The sequence below is a fragment of the Embiotoca jacksoni genome, unplaced genomic scaffold (genome assembly GCF_022577435.1).
Source record: "Embiotoca jacksoni isolate LCO1_2020_lvr unplaced genomic scaffold, fEmbJac1.0.p SCAF_11, whole genome shotgun sequence".
Classification (NCBI taxonomy): domain Eukaryota; kingdom Metazoa; phylum Chordata; class Actinopteri; family Embiotocidae; genus Embiotoca; species Embiotoca jacksoni.
Window position 1 is genome coordinate 6,566,923 of NW_027185241.1, and position 18,932 is coordinate 6,585,854.

At 39.0% G+C, this 18,932-nt stretch overlaps 2 protein-coding genes and 2 non-coding genes across 4 annotated transcripts; 3 read left to right on the forward strand and 1 right to left on the reverse strand.

Moving 5' to 3' along the window:
- Nucleotides 1-582: 582 nt before the first annotated feature.
- On the reverse strand, nt 583-7,006 carry rab13 (RAB13, member RAS oncogene family). The gene is made up of 8 exons (XM_069142724.1): nt 6,440-7,006; nt 5,682-5,742; nt 5,247-5,307; nt 5,048-5,125; nt 3,601-3,690; nt 3,206-3,271; nt 2,996-3,046; nt 583-2,865 (listed from the first exon to the last, which is right to left on the reverse strand). Exons 1-8 carry the CDS (start codon nt 6,561-6,563, stop codon nt 2,794-2,796), a joined length of 603 nt encoding a protein of 200 aa, XP_068998825.1. The 5' UTR covers nt 6,564-7,006; the 3' UTR covers nt 583-2,793.
- A 1,735-nt stretch (nt 7,007-8,741) lies between these two features.
- rps27.2 (ribosomal protein S27, isoform 2) lies at nt 8,742-14,597 on the forward strand. Its single transcript, XM_069142725.1, has 4 exons — nt 8,742-8,817; nt 9,448-9,556; nt 10,041-10,151; nt 13,243-14,597. The coding sequence occupies exons 1-4, from the start codon at nt 8,812-8,814 to the stop codon at nt 13,269-13,271; spliced, it is 255 nt and encodes an 84-aa protein (XP_068998826.1). The 5' UTR covers nt 8,742-8,811; the 3' UTR covers nt 13,272-14,597.
- LOC138194609 (small nucleolar RNA SNORA13) lies at nt 9,790-9,922 on the forward strand. Its single transcript, XR_011177939.1, has one exon. It is a non-coding gene; the product is annotated as a small nucleolar RNA SNORA13 (small nucleolar RNA).
- On the forward strand, nt 11,362-11,492 carry LOC138194610 (small nucleolar RNA SNORA13). Its single transcript, XR_011177940.1, has one exon. It is a non-coding gene; the product is annotated as a small nucleolar RNA SNORA13 (small nucleolar RNA).
- Nucleotides 14,598-18,932: the final 4,335 nt, after the last annotated feature.

Consider the following 18,932-nt stretch of genomic DNA (forward strand, 5'->3'; position numbering starts at 1 on the left):
CGTAGTGAATGAATCAAATTCTGAAGGTGAAATGAATCATTTCACAGGAGTTGTGACATTCAAAACAATTTATCCACCTTTTCACAGCTGCAACGGACGAGGCTGCAGCAGTGTCTATGATATAAGCATGTGTCAACTGTGTTTTTGTAATTACTCTCATTGTCAGGAGGAGGACACAACAGTTCTGAACTGCAGGTATAAGTTATAAAGATGAGGTGAAAGGCTAAAGCTTTTTGCAACAACCCTTCTCAATACCAAATTTACATAGTCCTGGATCCTTACTCATGTTTGCAATGGATCTTTCCAATACATTCTGGTTTTCCATATTGAAATTAAACAATTGTTATTTCTGTCTATTCTGTGTGCACGACATCTACAATATAGTGCATTTCTGGAATCACTCTTCTGTTGTTCTTTCTGTATTGCTTAGTTTATAGATTTTTTTTGAAGGAGTTTTTCGAAACTGAGATTCAAAAGATAAAGAGTGATCAATGCTGTACAAATTGTAAAGTTCTTTCAGTCAAATTTGTGACTATATAAATATAGTTACTCCGATCATAGTTACACAATACAAACACTATGTTTACTTATTTGCATTTTTTATTTATCAAGTGTTAGGTCTGTAATCTACATACAAAGACCTGTGGCAGGTCTCATAAGACAAAGAATGTGAAAAACACAAAAGAAAGGAGATAGAGGAAATTCAGTGTGTCTGTGGAGGAAAAAGAGCTGTCAGGATCAGAGGAACACCTGCAATCAGAGTCAGTTTGAATGATCTGAAAACAGAGGCTGTCATGTCTGATGTACCGTGGCTGTGTGTGCTTGTGTTTAGTCAGATTTATCAGGCACTTCAGATAAAAGGCAAGACCCACTAAATCTATTCAAAGTGATGGACTTGTGAGCACTGCTGCATCTTCAGACTCTCACATCCTGTTCATTCACTTGCTTTACCCATCATTCTTTCATCTCTCCACTCATCTTCTCATATTGCACTTATCTCTGTCTCTATCTTCCACATTCTCAATCCATCCATCTGTTGAAACAAGGCGTGTTCGTTTCACATTGATCTCCAGGCAACCAGTATCAATTTGTTTAATGGATTTAATTCGGCGTCTTTCACAATTAATGGCATCCGTTCCCGTAGATTCTGTCGAATGCTTTAAAACGCTGAACACTACTGACATATCTGATTAATTCTCAAGGGCATGAGATAAAAATGTTCAGTCTCGAAACAAACAGAATCTGTCTCATTGAATGAATAGGATGTTTTCTTGTCTGTGATGAAACATAGAACTCAATGAATTTAAAACATTGAACTGACAAAACGGCACTGCATATCACAGAAATTGTATAACTTACTATCTAATCATTTTAAATCCATTAAGTCATCTAAGATTCCCCCCTTGACTTTACTTTGGTCAGGGACTACAACCAGAAGCCTGCTGTGCGTCCTGCATGTACTTAGTCTGACTCACAACATATAGGATGTCGGTATAAACCTGCAATTAGTCAACTATTTCAGACGACATCCTCTTCCTTTTTCATTATCTGTGTGTTACCAATTTCAAAATTCCCGTCACAGTGGAAAAAACAACAACAACAACAACCACCACCTCCAAGCTAGTGACCTTAATATGCTGGGAAGTTTTGATGACATCTGGATCATTTAATAAGGTCTGCTTGGTTCTTTGTAGTTCTTTTTCTGGAGATTTAGTCATTTTAATGCCAGGGTTGCGTCCCCACGAGCAAATGTTCCCTTAAAGAACCAAGTATCACACCAAAGCGTGTAATAAACTCGTCAATCCACTACAGCATATTGTGTCAGTGTTCCTACTTGGCTAGGAAAAAAATTCTTCAAAGAAATATACATTGCTCTCTCATGGACTCTAACGCTGGTCGCTCAGGTGACTGTTCTTTGTTTGATGCATCTAAACACCCCAAATCTACATTCTAAAGTGAGGCAAAATGTGACACTGATACAGTATCCTGTGGTGGACAGACAGGTGTAATACACACTTTGGTGTGATATTAGACTGCCACACAAGAAGTGCCATCTCCCACCCCCAACTGGCACTATTTTGTAAGGGACATCATTGCTCCATCATAGGATAAGCACCACACAAGGCGATTGTGATTGATTTAAATAAATACAAATAACCTTTTTTTTTTTTGGCGAAACCAGAATGGTTTATGGGTGCAGCTACTCTCCAGGGCACACAGAGGTGGAGACAGGTTATGAGAGACTAGTATGGATGTTAATCAAAACATTTCACATCTTCCTCTGCCACTGAGCTCTTATTGCTACTGCATGTGCTCACACATAAGAAATGAATGAAATGGTGACACTAAAAACACAGCTGAGGCTCCTTAAAGACATTAAACAGTGCTGTTGTAGGAGTGATAATATGGTACAAGCCAGAGAAAGGTAGTGTGGATATAGTGATGTATAAACATGGTGGGGACCTGTTTTAAAAAAAATTCAATTCAGGGTCATTCAAAACTCCACCAGCAGATGTCATGAAAAATAAGTTCAGTTTGAAATACAGGAAATATTTCCAAAGAGTGAGCCATAAATTATAATTAGGCAAAGTACAATTCTTGAGGAACAACTTGTAAGAAGAATATACGGTAGTTTAGGTATAAAAAAAAAAAAAAAAAAAAGCCTTTTAGCTAGGCTAGGGTATTTGACCTTTGGACCCACCAGATGGAGACAGAAAACTTGCTGCAGTTTTCCTTAGTAACACTGATGTGCTCATCAATTTGTACAGACTTCTTCTTGCGGCTGTATCATATCTACAGAAGAACACACTTGGAGGATTTTTTCTCTGTACTGCTGGTGATTTTCACCTCTCGACCTGTGGGGCCCTGTCAAACAAGGAAAAGCACAAAGACAAAAACTTACAACCCCATGTAGGACATGGAGGGACACTGTCATGTTCATAGGGCAACGCTTCACTTTGGAGATATTTGGCATCACTTTTGTGTTCTGACTTACTGGCTTCTTGTTGGATTTCTGTAGTATGTCTCGTGCCAGAGCCAGAAATGACTGCAGGATAGATTGAAACACGGAAAAAGAGAAAAACAATGAGAGAAAATTAGGGCATACTAACTCATAACACACATCCACACATCAGGCATAATAACACACGCTTAACGGGCAGAGTGCAATGATGTATGAAGATACAGTGGCTCTGTTACACCTCACCTCCTCCACGTTAATGCTGGACTTTGCACTTGTCTCAAAGAACCTGATGCCATGATCTTTTGCCAGCTGTCAACAACAGACACAGAAGTGGTTACAGTGGTTCAGGATATGGGTAATAATTACTTCCTGGTTCTTATCTAATGTCTGTTTAGACCTGGTACATGAGAACCCTCCTCAATCTCCAACACAAATAATCTGTCCCTTTTGTTTGTTTCTCACAATTAAAGCTTTGACTTCTTCTGCATCTCCTGAAGGATTTCTGCTATTTTAACTACAGGTAAGTGTACTTTAAATGCTAAAGTGAACAATCACTTCTGCTGCTTCAAACTACACGTTTACAAATCAAAACAATCCAAGAGAAAGACTTCACCTAATCGTTGTTGGGATCAACTCACCTTTTCTCCTGTCTCCTTGGAAACTTTCCGTTTGGCCTCAATGTCACACTTATTGCCTAGTAACATCCGACTGACCCCAGCTGATGCATTCTGGGAAAGAGGGAATGCATTTAATTGATTAGAAGGAACAGAGGGAACGATTAAAGAGCAGAAATCTGAATCTGAACTGGACAGACAGAATAATGCACTTAAGAGGCAATAAGAGCAGGAGAGAAGTCTCCCCATTTAAACCCAAAACTGCTTCACTAAAATGTTACGATCAAATGTTTTATTAAACTCTTCCTGCAGTTTGAGCAGGCTGGTGTCTAATTTGTTTACATGCAGAACAAGTTGCTCATTATCCAAAACTAATCTCTGAAAATCACTAGTGACTTGTAGGCTACAAATATGTTTATAGATGCTACCATAACTTTGAGATTAATAAAAGTATCTTCCAAACCTCCTGAGTGCACCATTTGGGTGTTAAATATAATTTAAAGCCATTTTCTTTCACCAACAAACCAACACTTTGAGAAGTTATGAAGCATTGACAGCTGCTGCAGAGGAGTCAAATAAAAAGTGAAAGCTTGTAAGTATGCAGGTGAACACTGCCATTGGGTCTGTATTAATAGTAAACACGTCATCACAAAAATGTGGGACAGAGATGTTTGCATATGTTCTGTTTTGGTAAGACATATGCGGTGTGCATTCATTTCAGTCCACCTCTATTTATTTAGTCACCCTCCGTTCCAAAAAAGAGTTTCGCTTTTGGTTCCTTTGACTTGGATGTTTGAATATTCTTGAGAAGGCCAGAGGGCTGTTTTTTAAAATCAGTCTGCTAAAAACATAATCTTTCCTTTATGTTATTATCCTCTTATTAGTTTACCTGCTCCTATCTAGTCATTCAGAGAGTATCAACAGAGATATCTTCTTCTTGGTGAGAGGGCAGAAAACATTCTCACACACCATGAAGTCTAACTAACGTGTGTCAAAACTAAACTCTTCACTGAGAAACAATAAACAAAAAAATCACCAAAGTCTGGGTTAACTGCAGACACTTTATGAACATTTCAATCCTCAATCAACTGAAATTAATTTTATTTGACTGAGAAAAGTAATTACTAAAGTGAGTACGGAATGATTCTTTCGTGCTTTCTCAGTTCTCAGATAACAGCCTCTGAAACATTTACCATTTTTGAACAGAGAACTAGAAAAACCAAACAGACATCTTGTTGTTGATGTTGACATCCATCACTGTTGACTGTATCTTCAGTAAAAAGAAGTTACAGGGTAAAAATTTTTTTTTTTTATGTGTGATTGGAGTGGACTGATCCTTTGAAAACCCTAGTTGTTCTTTGTGGTCTCAGTGAGTCGAGGCTGATTACTAATAAGGATCCAACCGACTAACCACTATTTAAAAATCGTTCCTGGTTATCTCTGTGACGGCTGAGATATAAAGAAGCCTCACTTCTTTGATGCTCTTCATCCAGTTCTGGATGTTTTCGAAGGACTTATCGTCTGTGATGTCGTACACCAGGATGATGCCCTGACACACAGAGAGGAGAGACGATTTAAGGAGTCAGTCAATAGTACAGAGCGAGCATAAAGAGGTGGTGATGTCAGCCTGATTATCCAGTCTGCTTGTCCTGCAGCCGTCCTGGGCTCACCATGGCTCCTCTGTAGTAGGCTGTCGTAATGGTCTTGAACCTCTCCTGCCCTGCTGTGTCCCTACACAAAGCAGACACATTCAAAGTAAAAAAAAATGTGCACTGATGCGTGCATCTCTTGCAAGGTCTTTAAAATACAACTAGTGGGGGAAAAGTTAGAGATGGAATAGAGTGCAGGACAATATGTGCATCTGTCACTGCTATAGCTGCTTTATTGGCATCTTTATATAACATAAAGTGGCCATGTGTGGACACTAAACCCTGTAATAACGCCCTAGTTTGGTGAACAAGAGGGAGGTTCCTCTTTCCTGTTAGGAAAATGAGCCAGAGACAGTCAAAGGGCAGAGGAAGATAACTAAATGAATCAGTGTTATCTGCTTCCACCAATCATAAAACAATGCATTTTCAGAGAAGAAACCTACTGTCATCTCTTACCAGACTTGTAATTTCACTTTCTTTCCATCCACTTCAATGGTTTTCACTTTAAAGTCAATGCCTGAGAGACAAAAAGAAGATAGGAAAGAGCACAGAGGAGGAGGAGGAGGAGGAGGAGGGGACACAAATTGATTTAAATACTTTTGATAATAAACACATTGCAGAATATATAGGTCATACTAAACCAGGTGGAAACTGGTCATTGTCATGGTCATGTCCACTACCATCCACTATCATACATATAAGATAGACGTACAGGCCTGTACAGCAGAAAGTCTTGGGTTTTAGTTTTTTCCTGCTGGATGGACAAGCTGACAGACAGATAAGACGGCGAGGCGAAGGGCAGAGGAGAGGGGGGCTGTCTTGCGCAAAACTGTGCATGCCAGAAAGCCAGCCATTCTACTGGGAACGCAGAGATGGTAAAAGAGATAGGAATGAGGGTGGGTGGACCTTCTGAGAGCCAAGTGAGAGGAATGAGATCCGAGGGAGAGATGGGGGAGAGGGTCAGGGAAGAGACAGCAGAGCACACATTTAACAAGTAGACAAAAAAAGAGAGGAGAGAATAAAAGAGGAAGAAGAGAAAAATGAGAGACTAGTTGAGGCATGAAAGCAGAAACCAGTTTGTACAGTGTGGGACATGAAATAGAGGAAGAATGGATCTGACAATGTCAGTAAACATTTGCCAGATCCCAAGTTTCACAGACTGGTACAGAAATGTCGCAGGCTGCACTTCAAACATTAAAACCACAATAACGTACCGATGGTGGAAATGTACGTGGAGTTGAAATTGTCCTCAGCAAAACGAATGATCAGACATGTTTTGCCCACTCCGCTGTCCCCGATGAGTAACAACTTGAAAAGGAAATCATACTTTTTCGCCATGGTTGGAGCTGTTCTTACAGCTCAAAGGGGGAAAAGTTAGTTCTGTCCGTTCAGAGGAGATCCTCGACAAAACGCTTTAAATCTCGAGTTCCTTTCTTGTGCGTAAAAACAAACAGACTTCTTTAAAACGTTTCACCATGTAACGAGTGGATCCTATTTTCTCCTCTTTTTTTTTTTTTTTTCCCTCTCAGACTTGTCACCGGCAAATTCCGATCTCCCTCAGTGCCTCAAAGCTGTGTTTGGACTGCGCTGGATAAAGAAATGCACTCCATCCAAAGTTGTAACTGTCTATCGGAGACCTGCCCTCAAAACTAAACCCATAAAAGAGCCATTGTTCTGCCCTCAGAGAGTCACCATCAGTCAGTTTACACACAAATCGAGGTGGCTACGTGTTTTTTCAGCCTACAAAAAAACTAGCTGTCGGCCCAAATCCCATCGGTTGAAAGGCTACGTATGTGGGAGTACTTCATGGGAGTGAACAGAGCACACTTGCAGGTACTCAGAAAGGTCACTAGGTGGCGCCATGTGATCAGAAAACTAATAACATTCCTTTAATACTCACGTAAGGACGTGTGGGGGCTTTTTTTTTTTTTTTTTTTCTGGTGTAAAATTGGTCATCATCAGTAGTGGAACACGTTTTCAGATTCGCTGAAGTCAATATAGCAATACAGACATGCAGCATAAAAATACGCCATTAAAAGAAAAAAATATGCATGAAAAATCTTACTAAAGTAAAAAAAAAAAATACATAGACTAAGTATCAGCAACAACATGAAGTAAAAGTTTCAAAGTAACAGTACTGGTTTGGTCCCTTTGACTGATATATTATTAGGCTATATATGTAGGGCATCCTTGAGTTATTAAGACAGCACGTTACTTTTGTAGCTGCTGCAGGTTTGAAGTATTTTATGTCCAATTTTATATATCAGGGGGAGCAGATAAATCTGAGGGGTGGTGAGATGATTACTGGGATTACTGGGATTTCTGGAAATAGAGGAAGAATGGATCTGGAAATGTCAGTAAGCATTTGTCAGATCCCAAGGAAAGAATGAAAACAAAGTTCTGATCCATAAATGTCTTTTCAGGTTTTGGACTTTTTCTCTAATCTTTGATTTTTGGTGAAATATTGGATCATTTGAACATTTATTGCAATAAAACCCTGAGAAGTTTAGAGGGAAAAGTCACTCTTTGGTGGAGCTGTTAGCAACTCATCTGAGATGTGACCCAGACTAAACACTGCCATCTGTAAGACAAAAAGGTTTGAAACCATTAATCTTTAACAATGTGTTGTATATTAACAGATTGTGTTAAATATTATTGACTTCCCCCATGATATAGGATAAAAGTTGTTGATCCCCAGGGAAAAATGTCACAGCAGCAAAAACAACAACAAAAACCTGTAAAAACAGGAACATAGATAGCTACATGAAGTCAACTAAAAATAAAAAAAAAAGTACTTTTTTTAATACATGAATAATAATTAAAAAAAAAAAATCATATATTTGTAAATTCTATATTTATAATCCAGTGTTGGAATGTAGCTAAATACACTGCTCAAAAAAATAAAGGGAACACTTAAACAATACAATGTACACAACACAATCACACTTCTGGGAAATCAACCTGTCCAGTTAGGAAGCAACACTGATTGTGAATCAGTTTCACCTGCTGTTGTGCAAATAGAACAGACAACAGGTGGAAATGAGGCAATTATCAAGACAAACCCTATAAAGGAATGCTTCTGCAGCTTCTCTGTCCTTATCCTTTCTGGCTGATTTTTTGGTCACTTTTGCATTTTGCCTCTGGAGAGGGACACACTGGTGCCACCTGCAGGTAACAGAAGTTTAACTGCAGTTTTTTTTTTTAATACATGCATCTCTGTAAAATAGGCTCTAGTTAACATTTTTATTGTTGAAAGGCAAGGGGTTTAAAAAAAATCTCATTAAACCAAATTAAAAAAAAATGTAATCGCCAATTTGAATGATCTCTAGATAATAACTATTACTCCAGAATATTTTATTAAGTGCGACAGAATAAAATATTATTTTTGTTTTTCGGGTCCCTTCACACGATGATGTTTAATTTCGTGTAATTATTTCATCTTATCTAACAGATAGTTCAATGTAAACGTTTACAAATATTTTAGTAAGTGTTCTTCCTCCGGGTTCTTCCTCCGGGTCTTCCTCCCAGTCAGCCAACAGTTTCCGGTGCGTGTGTGTAGCCACGGTGAGACCCCAAACACGCAGACATGTCTGTAAGTACCGATGCCGTTTTTTTTTTTTATAGTTGTTATTACAATCCGGCTATTATATGATGCAGCGTAATATTGTGTTTAGTTTATGTTGGACTCGGCAGTTTGATTTTGTTGTGTTGTAAATGTGAAAATGCGAAGAGAACAATATGGCGAAACACGTGTGCAAGGAAGCCGAGCACGCGGCTCCCCGCATTTTGTGCTTTTATTATCGGTACCGAGATGAAAGCTGGTTAAACTCGTTACGAAACTGCTGGTAAATCGTAGATTTAAGTATTTTTGATCAATGTTCACCAGCCACATTTATTTTCGGATGGTCAAATCTCAATTTTGTAAGATGTTGCAGTTCATCAAGTGTGATCGCCTTAAAAGTATTCTACGCACTTTTTTATTTATTTATTTAATTTTTTTTTTTTTTTTAACACTTTTACTTTCTTTTTTAATCCTGTTTTCTCATCTGATAACAGTAAAGAGATTTCTAATTTTGCCTTTCTCTAAGCCTTGTTGTAAAAACCTTTTGACTCCCAACAGATATTTTCCCGTATTATACTGCAACTTCAACAACACTCGCTGGGATATATTTTACATTTATTTAGTCAAATAATTGATGGAACTGTTGTCTTTTTCTTTCAGCTCGCAAAGGATCTGTTGCACCCCAGCATCGAGGAAGAAAAGAGGACACACAAGAAAAAACGTCTTGTACAGTGTCCTAATTCCTATTTTATGGATGTCAAGTGTCCAGGTCAGTTTGTAAAATGGTAACCAGAGCAGACCCTCAGATTTGTGTCATTTAGTGATTTAGGTATTGAAGATAAGAGGAAACCTTTTAAAATAACACATTTTATAAGTAGTACATTTTACCATCTGTAAGAGACTAATTTATATTGCAGGGGGAAGTAGTAAATAATCTGTGCTTTAATTTTTTTATATTTGAATGTGTACTTTAAATCATGAATATAATACCTAAAGTACATTTGCCTTTATGTGTTGACCTTTCATTGTTTCCTTTGTGATTGGGTTGTCAAATAAGGCATACAGTGACACTTGTAGTTGTCTGTGAAATTGGTTATTTCAGTGACTCTTAACACAAACAGCTGCAAGGACACACCAGTAATCCAGATTAGGTCTGATTATGTAATGGTTGTGTAGGGGTTGGCAGCTGGCTGTTGTTTTCTGTGTAACTGTCATGGTTGTCTCATCAGATGGTTTGCATGTGTGGTTTGCAGGTTGCTACAAGATCACCACAGTGTTCAGTCACGCTCAGACAGTAGTGCTGTGTGTCGGCTGCTCCACAGTCCTCTGCCAGCCGACAGGAGGGAAAGCCCGCCTCACAGAAGGTACGGGAACACCAGTTCTGCTCATCTTACTATTCATTTAGCACTACACATCCACATAATAGTGTTGCGCGTGTTTAAATAGTAGATTCTAGTTTTATTCATTTGTGGTGGGTTTATATAAAACGATATTTAAAAAAAAAAAAAAAAAAAATGTAATCCCATGACAATGGCTTTCACATGTCTGCACAAGACGAGCCTAAAACTGAGACTCAACTCCGGTCTGTTTCCATTTCGCTCGTTGAATCTGGCTGATGCTGCCGAGTTTGAGAGCCAAACATGTATATTTGCATTATATCAGCCAGAGATATTTTTACTTTGATATTTGTCTTGGGGCTATTTCTATTGAATATGCAAAAAAACCAAAAAGCCACATTGATCTCAAAGAAGATCTCCGTTTTGCTCTATTTGGTGACACCTATGGCGATTAGCGGTAATTGCAGCTGTGTTTTTGGACTTCACTTCCCAGAGAACCAAACGGTGTTGTCTGTGTGATGACATTTCTTTTTCTTGGAATTTGCATTTATTTTTAAAACTTCCGTCATCTGTAGTCACAGATTTTTTTCTTCATTTGTTTGGCCATTGTAAACATTTACTCACAACGCTTGCTGAGTCCGGGATTTTTTTTTTTTATTAAACGGCACTTCACACTCAAAGCTTAACTAACTGTGTCCAGCGTGTGTGTTGTTGTTGTTGTTGTTTTTTCTTCTCCAGAATGTCGCCACAAACAGTCCGCTCATTAAGCTCCAAACACGGCAAATAAAACCACTTTCATCAGCGGGCTAAGTCACGATTGTGTTACCTCATGTAGTGACAGCGAAAGGCAACTATTTAAATGAAAATCATTTAGATTATTACGTAAAGAAAAATTGGATACGTTTTAAGACTGTAAAAGTGAATTGCGGTTGGGTGGGCGCTTGGTTCGATGAAACTAGACTTTTAACGTGAGGTTTTATAAAACCTGCACAAAACCTGGTAGAATTTCAGCAGTTTCTTTAATCAAAACTTTAAAGGAAGGCCTTCGTGTCCTGTTGCCCCTTACAGGTTAAACTGGCCATACAACCACCACTGAGAGATAATAAAATAACATTTGGAAAACGTCTTGGCTTTACCTGGCTTGAGGCTAAAGCTAAAAACAGAATGTCCCTAAACCCAATACTGTGCCAGGTGGGGGAGGTTAGCACAACACACCTCTGACTGACTCCTAGACATTTGCCTTTGTGTTTCCCTCTCATTGTGATCTTCATGAGGAGGTGTCAAATGAGGCATACAGTAACTCTTGTGGTTGTGAGAGGAATTCATCATTGCTGATCTATTTCTGCACAATCGACTGCAAGCACAAATTCGATGGGCTTTTTCACACATTTCTTTAGATTAAGTAGCACAGGTTATAGTTTGGGAAGAGTATCCAATCTGCAGAAAAGAATCACTTCGCCAGTCGGCGCACATTTGAGGAAATAACAGGAGTCTTTGGATGGTATGTTCATGAATTAGTTGAGCTCAAGGTCAGGGTTTGTTTTTACTGACGCTCTCGCCATCCCACCCACTCTCCACTGTGCTCTGCTGCCGTGGTAACCGAGGGCTTCTCGAAAGCGCTCTGCTTTGAGTAACTTATGAGTGCAGTGGCACTAAAACCACACTTGTTTCGAAGTGATTCACTCTTGAAAAGGCAGATAGCAACATGGATTTTAGTCTTCCCTTTATCTGTTATCGCCTTGTCAGCGAGTCAGTTTATACAACATCCCTGCTGCATTGACTGGTTTTGTACTGCTAATCCCCACTAAAAACTGTTGATGTCTACTTGTGTTTGTCTCTGTAAATGTGACAAGAACATTTACACTCTGTTGTCAGTTTATTAGGAACACCTAAGTAAAGGGTGTGATGTGATTGAAGTTTTAAAGACTTTTTCATAAAAAAAAAAAAATCATTTTAATCTCATATTAGTTTCACAAAAATAACCAAACGATAACAAATAAATAAAAACTTACTATCTTTTTCCAGGGCTTTCTGTTTCATATCACGTTCTTAAATAATGTTGAAACTTTATGATCGTTTGTGAGTCTGTAGTAGAACTAAAGCAACAGATAAATCGATGTTGGCAGATGTTTTGGTATATACTTTATTGTTGGAAAAATTACTCAAGAGGCTTGGTTCAAAATCAAACGCATCGGACATTTATTCTTGCAAGAAGGAGCAAATACATGCCACCCTCAAAGAGAGGTGTCCAGCAAAAAGCCCACGTCACTCCTCCGCAGGGCAGCTTTTATACAGTGTGACAAACGGTTGACAATCACCCCCATTCCTTTTGTATCTGCTTTCGTATGGTAATACTGAGTTGGTCACAAGATAAGGAGTCGTCAATTAGATGCGGAAAGTAAAACAAAAAGGAATCACTTGCAAATAAGAGAAATCCAAAGAGACTTTCTGGAGCCACAATGCAAATAAGAGGAAGAGACAAATCTTTTCTTTCCATCATTTATACTGGTTGATAAGTAACAAGAAATTACAGTACAGAAATGCCAGAGCAGGTTTGGGATTTTTCTAGATAGTTTGTCCGCAGAGAGCTCCGACTAGTTGATTTTCTAACTGTGGCATTACCAACTTTGTCAATAACAAACAAGTAGGGGATCTACTGTATATCAAGATTGTTTGTTGATGCTACATGTTGTAGAGAATACCAGCTGGTACATTGTTAGCTGATCTTTACAGTCTCCCAAATATCTGTCAGTTTTGGCCTCAAAACTCCAGTATCTGTAAAGCTGTACTGTACACAAAGTTAATGAATTAGAATACTAAAAAATCAACGTTTTCTGGTTTAAACCAATGAGCCTGATGGTTTAATCTGATGGTTGCACAAAACATCTGAAGAGGTCTAACTGGACTTTCTAAAAAATTGTTAGCTGCCGCAGAAAAACAAGGGATATATATATATATTTTTTAGGAGTTTTACCTCTTAGATAAACGGCAAATAAGATGGAAAAAATATTAGTTACAATACAACCAAAAATTGAATCAAAGCCTCCCCAAAAAAGTTCAAAATCAAATATGATTGCTAATTTTACTCCAAAACTAAATTGCGGTCTCTTTTACCCAGGATGCTCATTCAGGAGGAAACAACACTAGTTTGACCAGATGTGGCCAGACCCACTTTGAGGAGAAGAGTGAAGAGCTTGATGGACATCAAGCGACACTGCCATTGAAGTGATGCAGGGAACAGGAACTGGATAGCAGGAATGCAAATCATGTAATATTGTTGTCTACACCGAATATACAAGGAGAAATGCCTGGCTGAGCTAAGACCCCACCAACACCTCATATCATTAATGAGTCTCTATAAATAAAATGTTTTTTTTTTTTTTGTTTTTTTTTGATTGTATAATCTGTTCAGTCAGTTTCTTGTTCTTTTTATCTGTCGAAGGTTCTTTAATGTCATGTTTGGCAAAAGACATTTGTCAGCTCACAACCCCTTTAAGATGAAAGGATACAGAGGAATTAGTGGGTAAAGATGGGGGGTTTTGTGTTTCGCATTACACCTGACATTAAATAAGCACACATTTAGAGGAAGGTGAGGGTCAATGATGAGCCATAGTTACTTAGCACTACAAAGTTATGCAAATTTCCTTTGAAAACACTGGACCAGTTTCTAGGAAAGGAGATGCACTGTGGCTCAAATTGCAAATTAAATCTGAGAAACTTCATTACTAGAGTTTTACAATGTAAAAGCAGCACTCGGCATAATTGAATATTGATTGATGGGTGTTAAATCTGGTAACAAATCTAGACAATAATATATTGAATTATCCTCCCACAGTATATTACAACAGTGAAATCAGCATTGTATATAAGATAGACAACGATGTCATCGATACCTGCTCCACAGCCAGTGGGGGCAGCGGCCCCTCTCCGTCTGCATGAGGGTTGATTCAGGGAAAGTCATTGTTGGCTCTGCTTCGAAAACAAACACGGCCCACAAAGGTGTGACATTAAACCGCATCATAAAAAAACGTGGCGCTGTGAATTTCCATGTGATGATGTGGGAATTCTTGTGACAAAATCACAAACATGGGAAGAAACGGAGGAGCAGGAGGATTTAATAATTTAAGATTTGTGACCTACGGTTACCCACACCTTTTGTTTGGGCATGTAGGCCATTTGTACACACGCTCTCTGCGTGACAGTATTGAGTTATACATTGAATAAAGAAATTCAATTGTATATTTATATCGCGCCAAATCGCAACACAATTTATTTCATGGCACGTAACACATTTAAGTCCTTACAGCAGAACTTTACAACATTATACAGAGAAACCCAACAATTCAAATTAAATCAGGATAGAGAGTTTCAGTGCCAACTTTCTTGTTGGTATGGTTAAATTTTTTTAAATTCTCTCTTGCTTCTGTATTGGACACTTACAAATAAAATCATAATAAACAAGATATGTGGTTGTGTTGCGGCTCATGATTATTGAATGACTAATACAAATAAACAAATCATATAATGTACAGTTGTTCTATCACTGATACTTTCTCCATTCTAATTTAGTCCATTGTTTTAATTCAGACTGAATTATAGCGTTGTCATTGATTAACAGTTGTGTAGAGTTTGTTCAAAGAACCATCACTAGATGTCATTTTTGTTTTCATGTCACTATATGACCATTAATTTGTGATCCAGACATTATCTGAAGATGATGGATTTAGTTTCACTATAGCTATCAAACCTCAACATTTACAATTAGTGGTGGAAAGTAAGCACATTTACTTAAGTATGATACTTTAGTACAGTTTTGACAGACGTGTATTTTACTTGAGTATTTTCATTTGATGCCACTTTGAACTTCCACTCCACCACATTTCAAGGGGAAATATAGTTTCTGCTCCATTATTTGACAGCTTAGGTTTGTTTTCAGATAAAGATTTTTTTTCACAATGCATAATATAACAAACTTTTAAAATACAACAGATTGTCAAGGCTTAAACCAGTTGTTTCAAGCCTGAGTGGTTTCTGACATCTGACAAAAAGCAGTGTGTAGTCAGGGTCACATTTCAGATGTCTGACTTGTTTACAGCTCCACCAAATAGTTACTTTTCCCTCTAAATTTCTTAAATGGTTTTTATCTCAGTGATTCTTAAAATGATCCAAAATCTCACCAAAGATTAGAGAAAATGTCAAAAAACGGAAAACAGATTTGTGCATCAGAACTTAATTTTTTCTTCTTTACGCTCCCAGCAACCATCTGACGGCCCTTCAGATTTATCTGCTGTCCCCGGATATAAAACTGGATATAAAGTAGTTCAAAGTAGCTCCACCTGCAGCAGCTACAACAGTAACATGCTGGTTACATACTGATGCTTCACTATTAATGATCATCAGAGAACCTCTGAACCTGACCAGTGGACATGTGGCTGTCATGAAGTCACTGACTGTTTTGATGTGTGTCTGCTCAGTGTAATTCAACTGATGGAGTGGAGATGGGCTCCGAACTCTTTACAGGCTCAGATGATGCAACGTCCGGGAGACATTTATCAAAATTAACTAATTAACTAACAAAAGTGCTGCTGTCGCTGCCTGGTCACGTCCAAACATGAAAACCAAACAGACCAAAACCTATCAAACATGAACTGAAAACTGTTTACTGCCTGAGAGTGTTTTTGGTCATATTTTATTTTGGCTGGAAAAATGTAACACCAAATATTGATAATATTTAGAACAATTTTGTTTCATGTAAATACTCAACTTAAATTCCATCATTAAGGGAACAGGCAGGATGCATACCACATAACCAGTGTCACCAGAGGGGTGTACTATGAGGCAGGTTCAATATACCCAGACTTTCTTTGCCTGAGCTGGCTCAATAAAGCGGAAACTGTCAGTCAGAGATAATCAGTACTGTGACAGTAGTTATCAGCTTTCTCTGTTAACTCAAGCTTTCTGCTTTCGTCTCTGTGCGCGTCCACATAAAAGAGGAGGTGTTTGCAGCATCTGACCAATCACAAACATGGACAAGTGTTATGACAGCAGAGCGACATATGTTTTTTAAAATGAGGAGCAAAGTATAATTTTAAAAACCTACAATGAAGTTAAACACATAATCAGGATGTGAATGTGTCGCCGAAGTTGAAAGACTTTGCCTATAATATCACCTTCCCACAAAATGTACAGGAAGGTCGTACTAATTACACATGGATGTTATTTATTATTAGATTAGGAGCAAATAAGAAATAAATATAAAAACATCATTCAAAGCGGTAGGTAAGTTTACTGTTGTATCTTGTAAGTATAAGTGCAATGCTTTAGTGCATCAATCAGTCCCTGTTGTAGGATGATATCAGTAAAAAAAACCCCACTATGAAATGAATGTATACCTCATAAAAATCACCGGGGAAAGTCACAGAGGTTTGTCGGTCTCTGAACACTCTGCCCCCCGCAGAGGACGGTCTCACTGTCTCACTCCTCAGAGGACTGTCTCACTGTCTCACTCCTCAGAGGACTGTCTCACTCCTCAGAGGACGGTCTCACTGTCTCACTCAGTGCAACGAGCTGCACAGGATCTTCTCCGATTGGTGCTGATATTTTTCCAAGAGAATTGATTGGTCAGTAAGTGGTACTTTCTTATGTTTGATCCGATATCTCCAACATAACCTGCTCCGGACCAGGGTAAGTTTGCAGCATCAGTTACCATGGTGATCTAGCCGGCTTAAAAGAAAGCCACCTTCGTGATTCTGACAACCCAGGCTTTAGTCTCAACATACTTCGCTAACCCATTAATCTCACTTTGTAGTACACCCCTCAGTTGAAGTCCAGTCGAGACACTTTGTTGCTCGTCATATCTCTTTTTTCTCCACCCCATCTATCTCTGTACGATCTGTAGTCTATCCATTAAAGGCAAATACATTTTTTTAATTAACCATTAATTATGGTTTGGAGAGATACAAGCCACCCAACCCTGACCTACTTTTCAACTTCAGTTTAACAGCATGAATGTAAGTATTATCATTGGACAAACTGATAGCAAGGTAATATAGATACGAACACAGACACAAGTAAACTTAACTAATACTGAGTCAAAGCTAAGCTGAGTAAAACAACTAAAGTGAACTCCACAAACAATGATTCTGGTCCTTTTGACTTCCACAATGAGTTCATAATAGGTCACTGAATTTGCTTTTAAGAAATCAAATGTGTTTTTATTACACTTTAAAGATCATGAAAGAGTTTTGTATGGTTTTTTTTTTGTGTATGTTTGTGTGTACCTTGTCCTTGGTGCCCATCAAAGTAAACTCAACCCAAGACTGAGGGCCTGTTAGGGACAGCGCCGACACGGATCAGTGGAAAGCCAGCAGGTAGGGCAGCATCTGTTGGACACCTGAGAGCAGCTCTGACAGAGAGGGGACTGACCCCACAAAGCCTCAGACAGAAATTTTGAGCAGGGCCGATATACAGCAGCTGGTTACAGGCTCCTCCCGAGAACGGACAGACGCACGACATCTGTACACACATGTAGGGAAAGAAACATAGAGGGAGAGTTAGTACAGTGAAGGATTGTGAAGGATTATGAAGGATGCTTCCAGCGCTGCCTGTAAAATTTAAAGTTGCAGGTAGGGGGTGATAAAGTGCAACATCTTTGGATGCAGCCTTACTCAGGAGGTTTCTTTTCTTGAAAAGGTGCATGCAGCTGATAGATAAACATTGAGAGCAATAGAAAGACAAAATCAGCATCTTTTGTCTTTCTGTTGGTTTATTTTGGGCTTCACATGCTTGTTTTTTTTGTGTGAAAAAAAGTGATGTTCAGATGTTCACAAAGACCACTGACAGGTTAATGTTGAATTCCTTGGTAAAAGGACTCCGTAAGAATAGTGGTCAAGGAGTTATTCTTCAGAGGTGAAAGGATAGGGACAGTGGAAGGGGGCCAAGGCCACAACCTCACTGTGTTTATTGTTACACCTATAAATTAGCCACTCTCTGGACTTACTGTTCTTCCTCCCAGCCTGCCCTGAAACACCTGATTAACTACCCATCTTATCAAGCTGTATGTTCACCTGTTTTTCTGGTACTTAAGCCCACAGCATTTTCCTGTCTGAATAGATACAGAAATTTAGAGACAGCAGGAGCATATTGGGGAGTTTAGTCACTGAGGGAGGTGTTACGAGGGTTAATTGGCCGTGCTAAAACTCTTTGTTCTGCATACAAAGTCTGCACACCAAAGCTGCAAGTCAAAATCTGAAGTCATCTGTGCCAGGTCATCTGTGAGTGGGAGGCAGGGAGGAGGATAGCATGGAAGGATCGATAGCCAGGGGCAGAAAAATCATTCAGAGACATAGCAGATGAGCTTTAACAGTATTTATCTAAACAGTTTTTACAGGAGCATACATGAAAAGGTATGGGTGTGTGTGAGTGTTGTGAGTGTAGCACTATTGACCACGGTTATCACAGAATAGGGCCCTACGACAAAGGGAAGACCGGCTCACTGGACCCTCCCACGCTTTGCACTCATAAAACCCTGAACAGGAACAAACTACACTGTTGAGACAGAGTTCATCTGCACACAAACACCTTTCTCTTTGAGTTTCTCCTTTTCCAAGGACAGAGTCATTACACATCATTAGTGTCCGATGCATAATTAACTGACCTGAATACGGATGAGCAGGGTCTGGTTGACCCCACGTCGCCATGGTAACAACCTCGGGCAGACCAGAGCCAGTGTCTGGGCCACTTGTGAGCCCCCGCTGGGAGTCCACATTGACAAGCCGTGTCCTGTCACACACTGACACAGCGCACAGG

What these genes read in the sequence shown, in the direction of transcription:
- rab13 (XM_069142724.1), bottom strand. Translation starts at nt 6,563, where the DNA reads ATGGCGAAAAAGTATGATTTCCTTTTCAAGTTGTTACTCATCGGGGAC. An exon ending in CACGTACATTTCCACCATCG is followed by an intron (nt 5,743 to 6,439) that starts GTACGTTATTGT and finishes TTTGTCTCTCAG; the next exon opens with GCATTGACTTTAAAGTGAAA. An exon ending in CCAGCATTAACGTGGAGGAG is followed by an intron (nt 3,047 to 3,205) that starts GTGAGGTGTAAC and finishes TCTATCCTGCAG; the next exon opens with TCATTTCTGGCTCTGGCACG.
- rps27.2 (XM_069142725.1), top strand. An exon ending in TATGGATGTCAAGTGTCCAG is followed by an intron (nt 9,557 to 10,040) that starts GTCAGTTTGTAA and finishes TGTGGTTTGCAG; the next exon opens with GTTGCTACAAGATCACCACA. An exon ending in GAAAGCCCGCCTCACAGAAG is followed by an intron (nt 10,152 to 13,242) that starts GTACGGGAACAC and finishes TCTTTTACCCAG; the next exon opens with GATGCTCATTCAGGAGGAAA.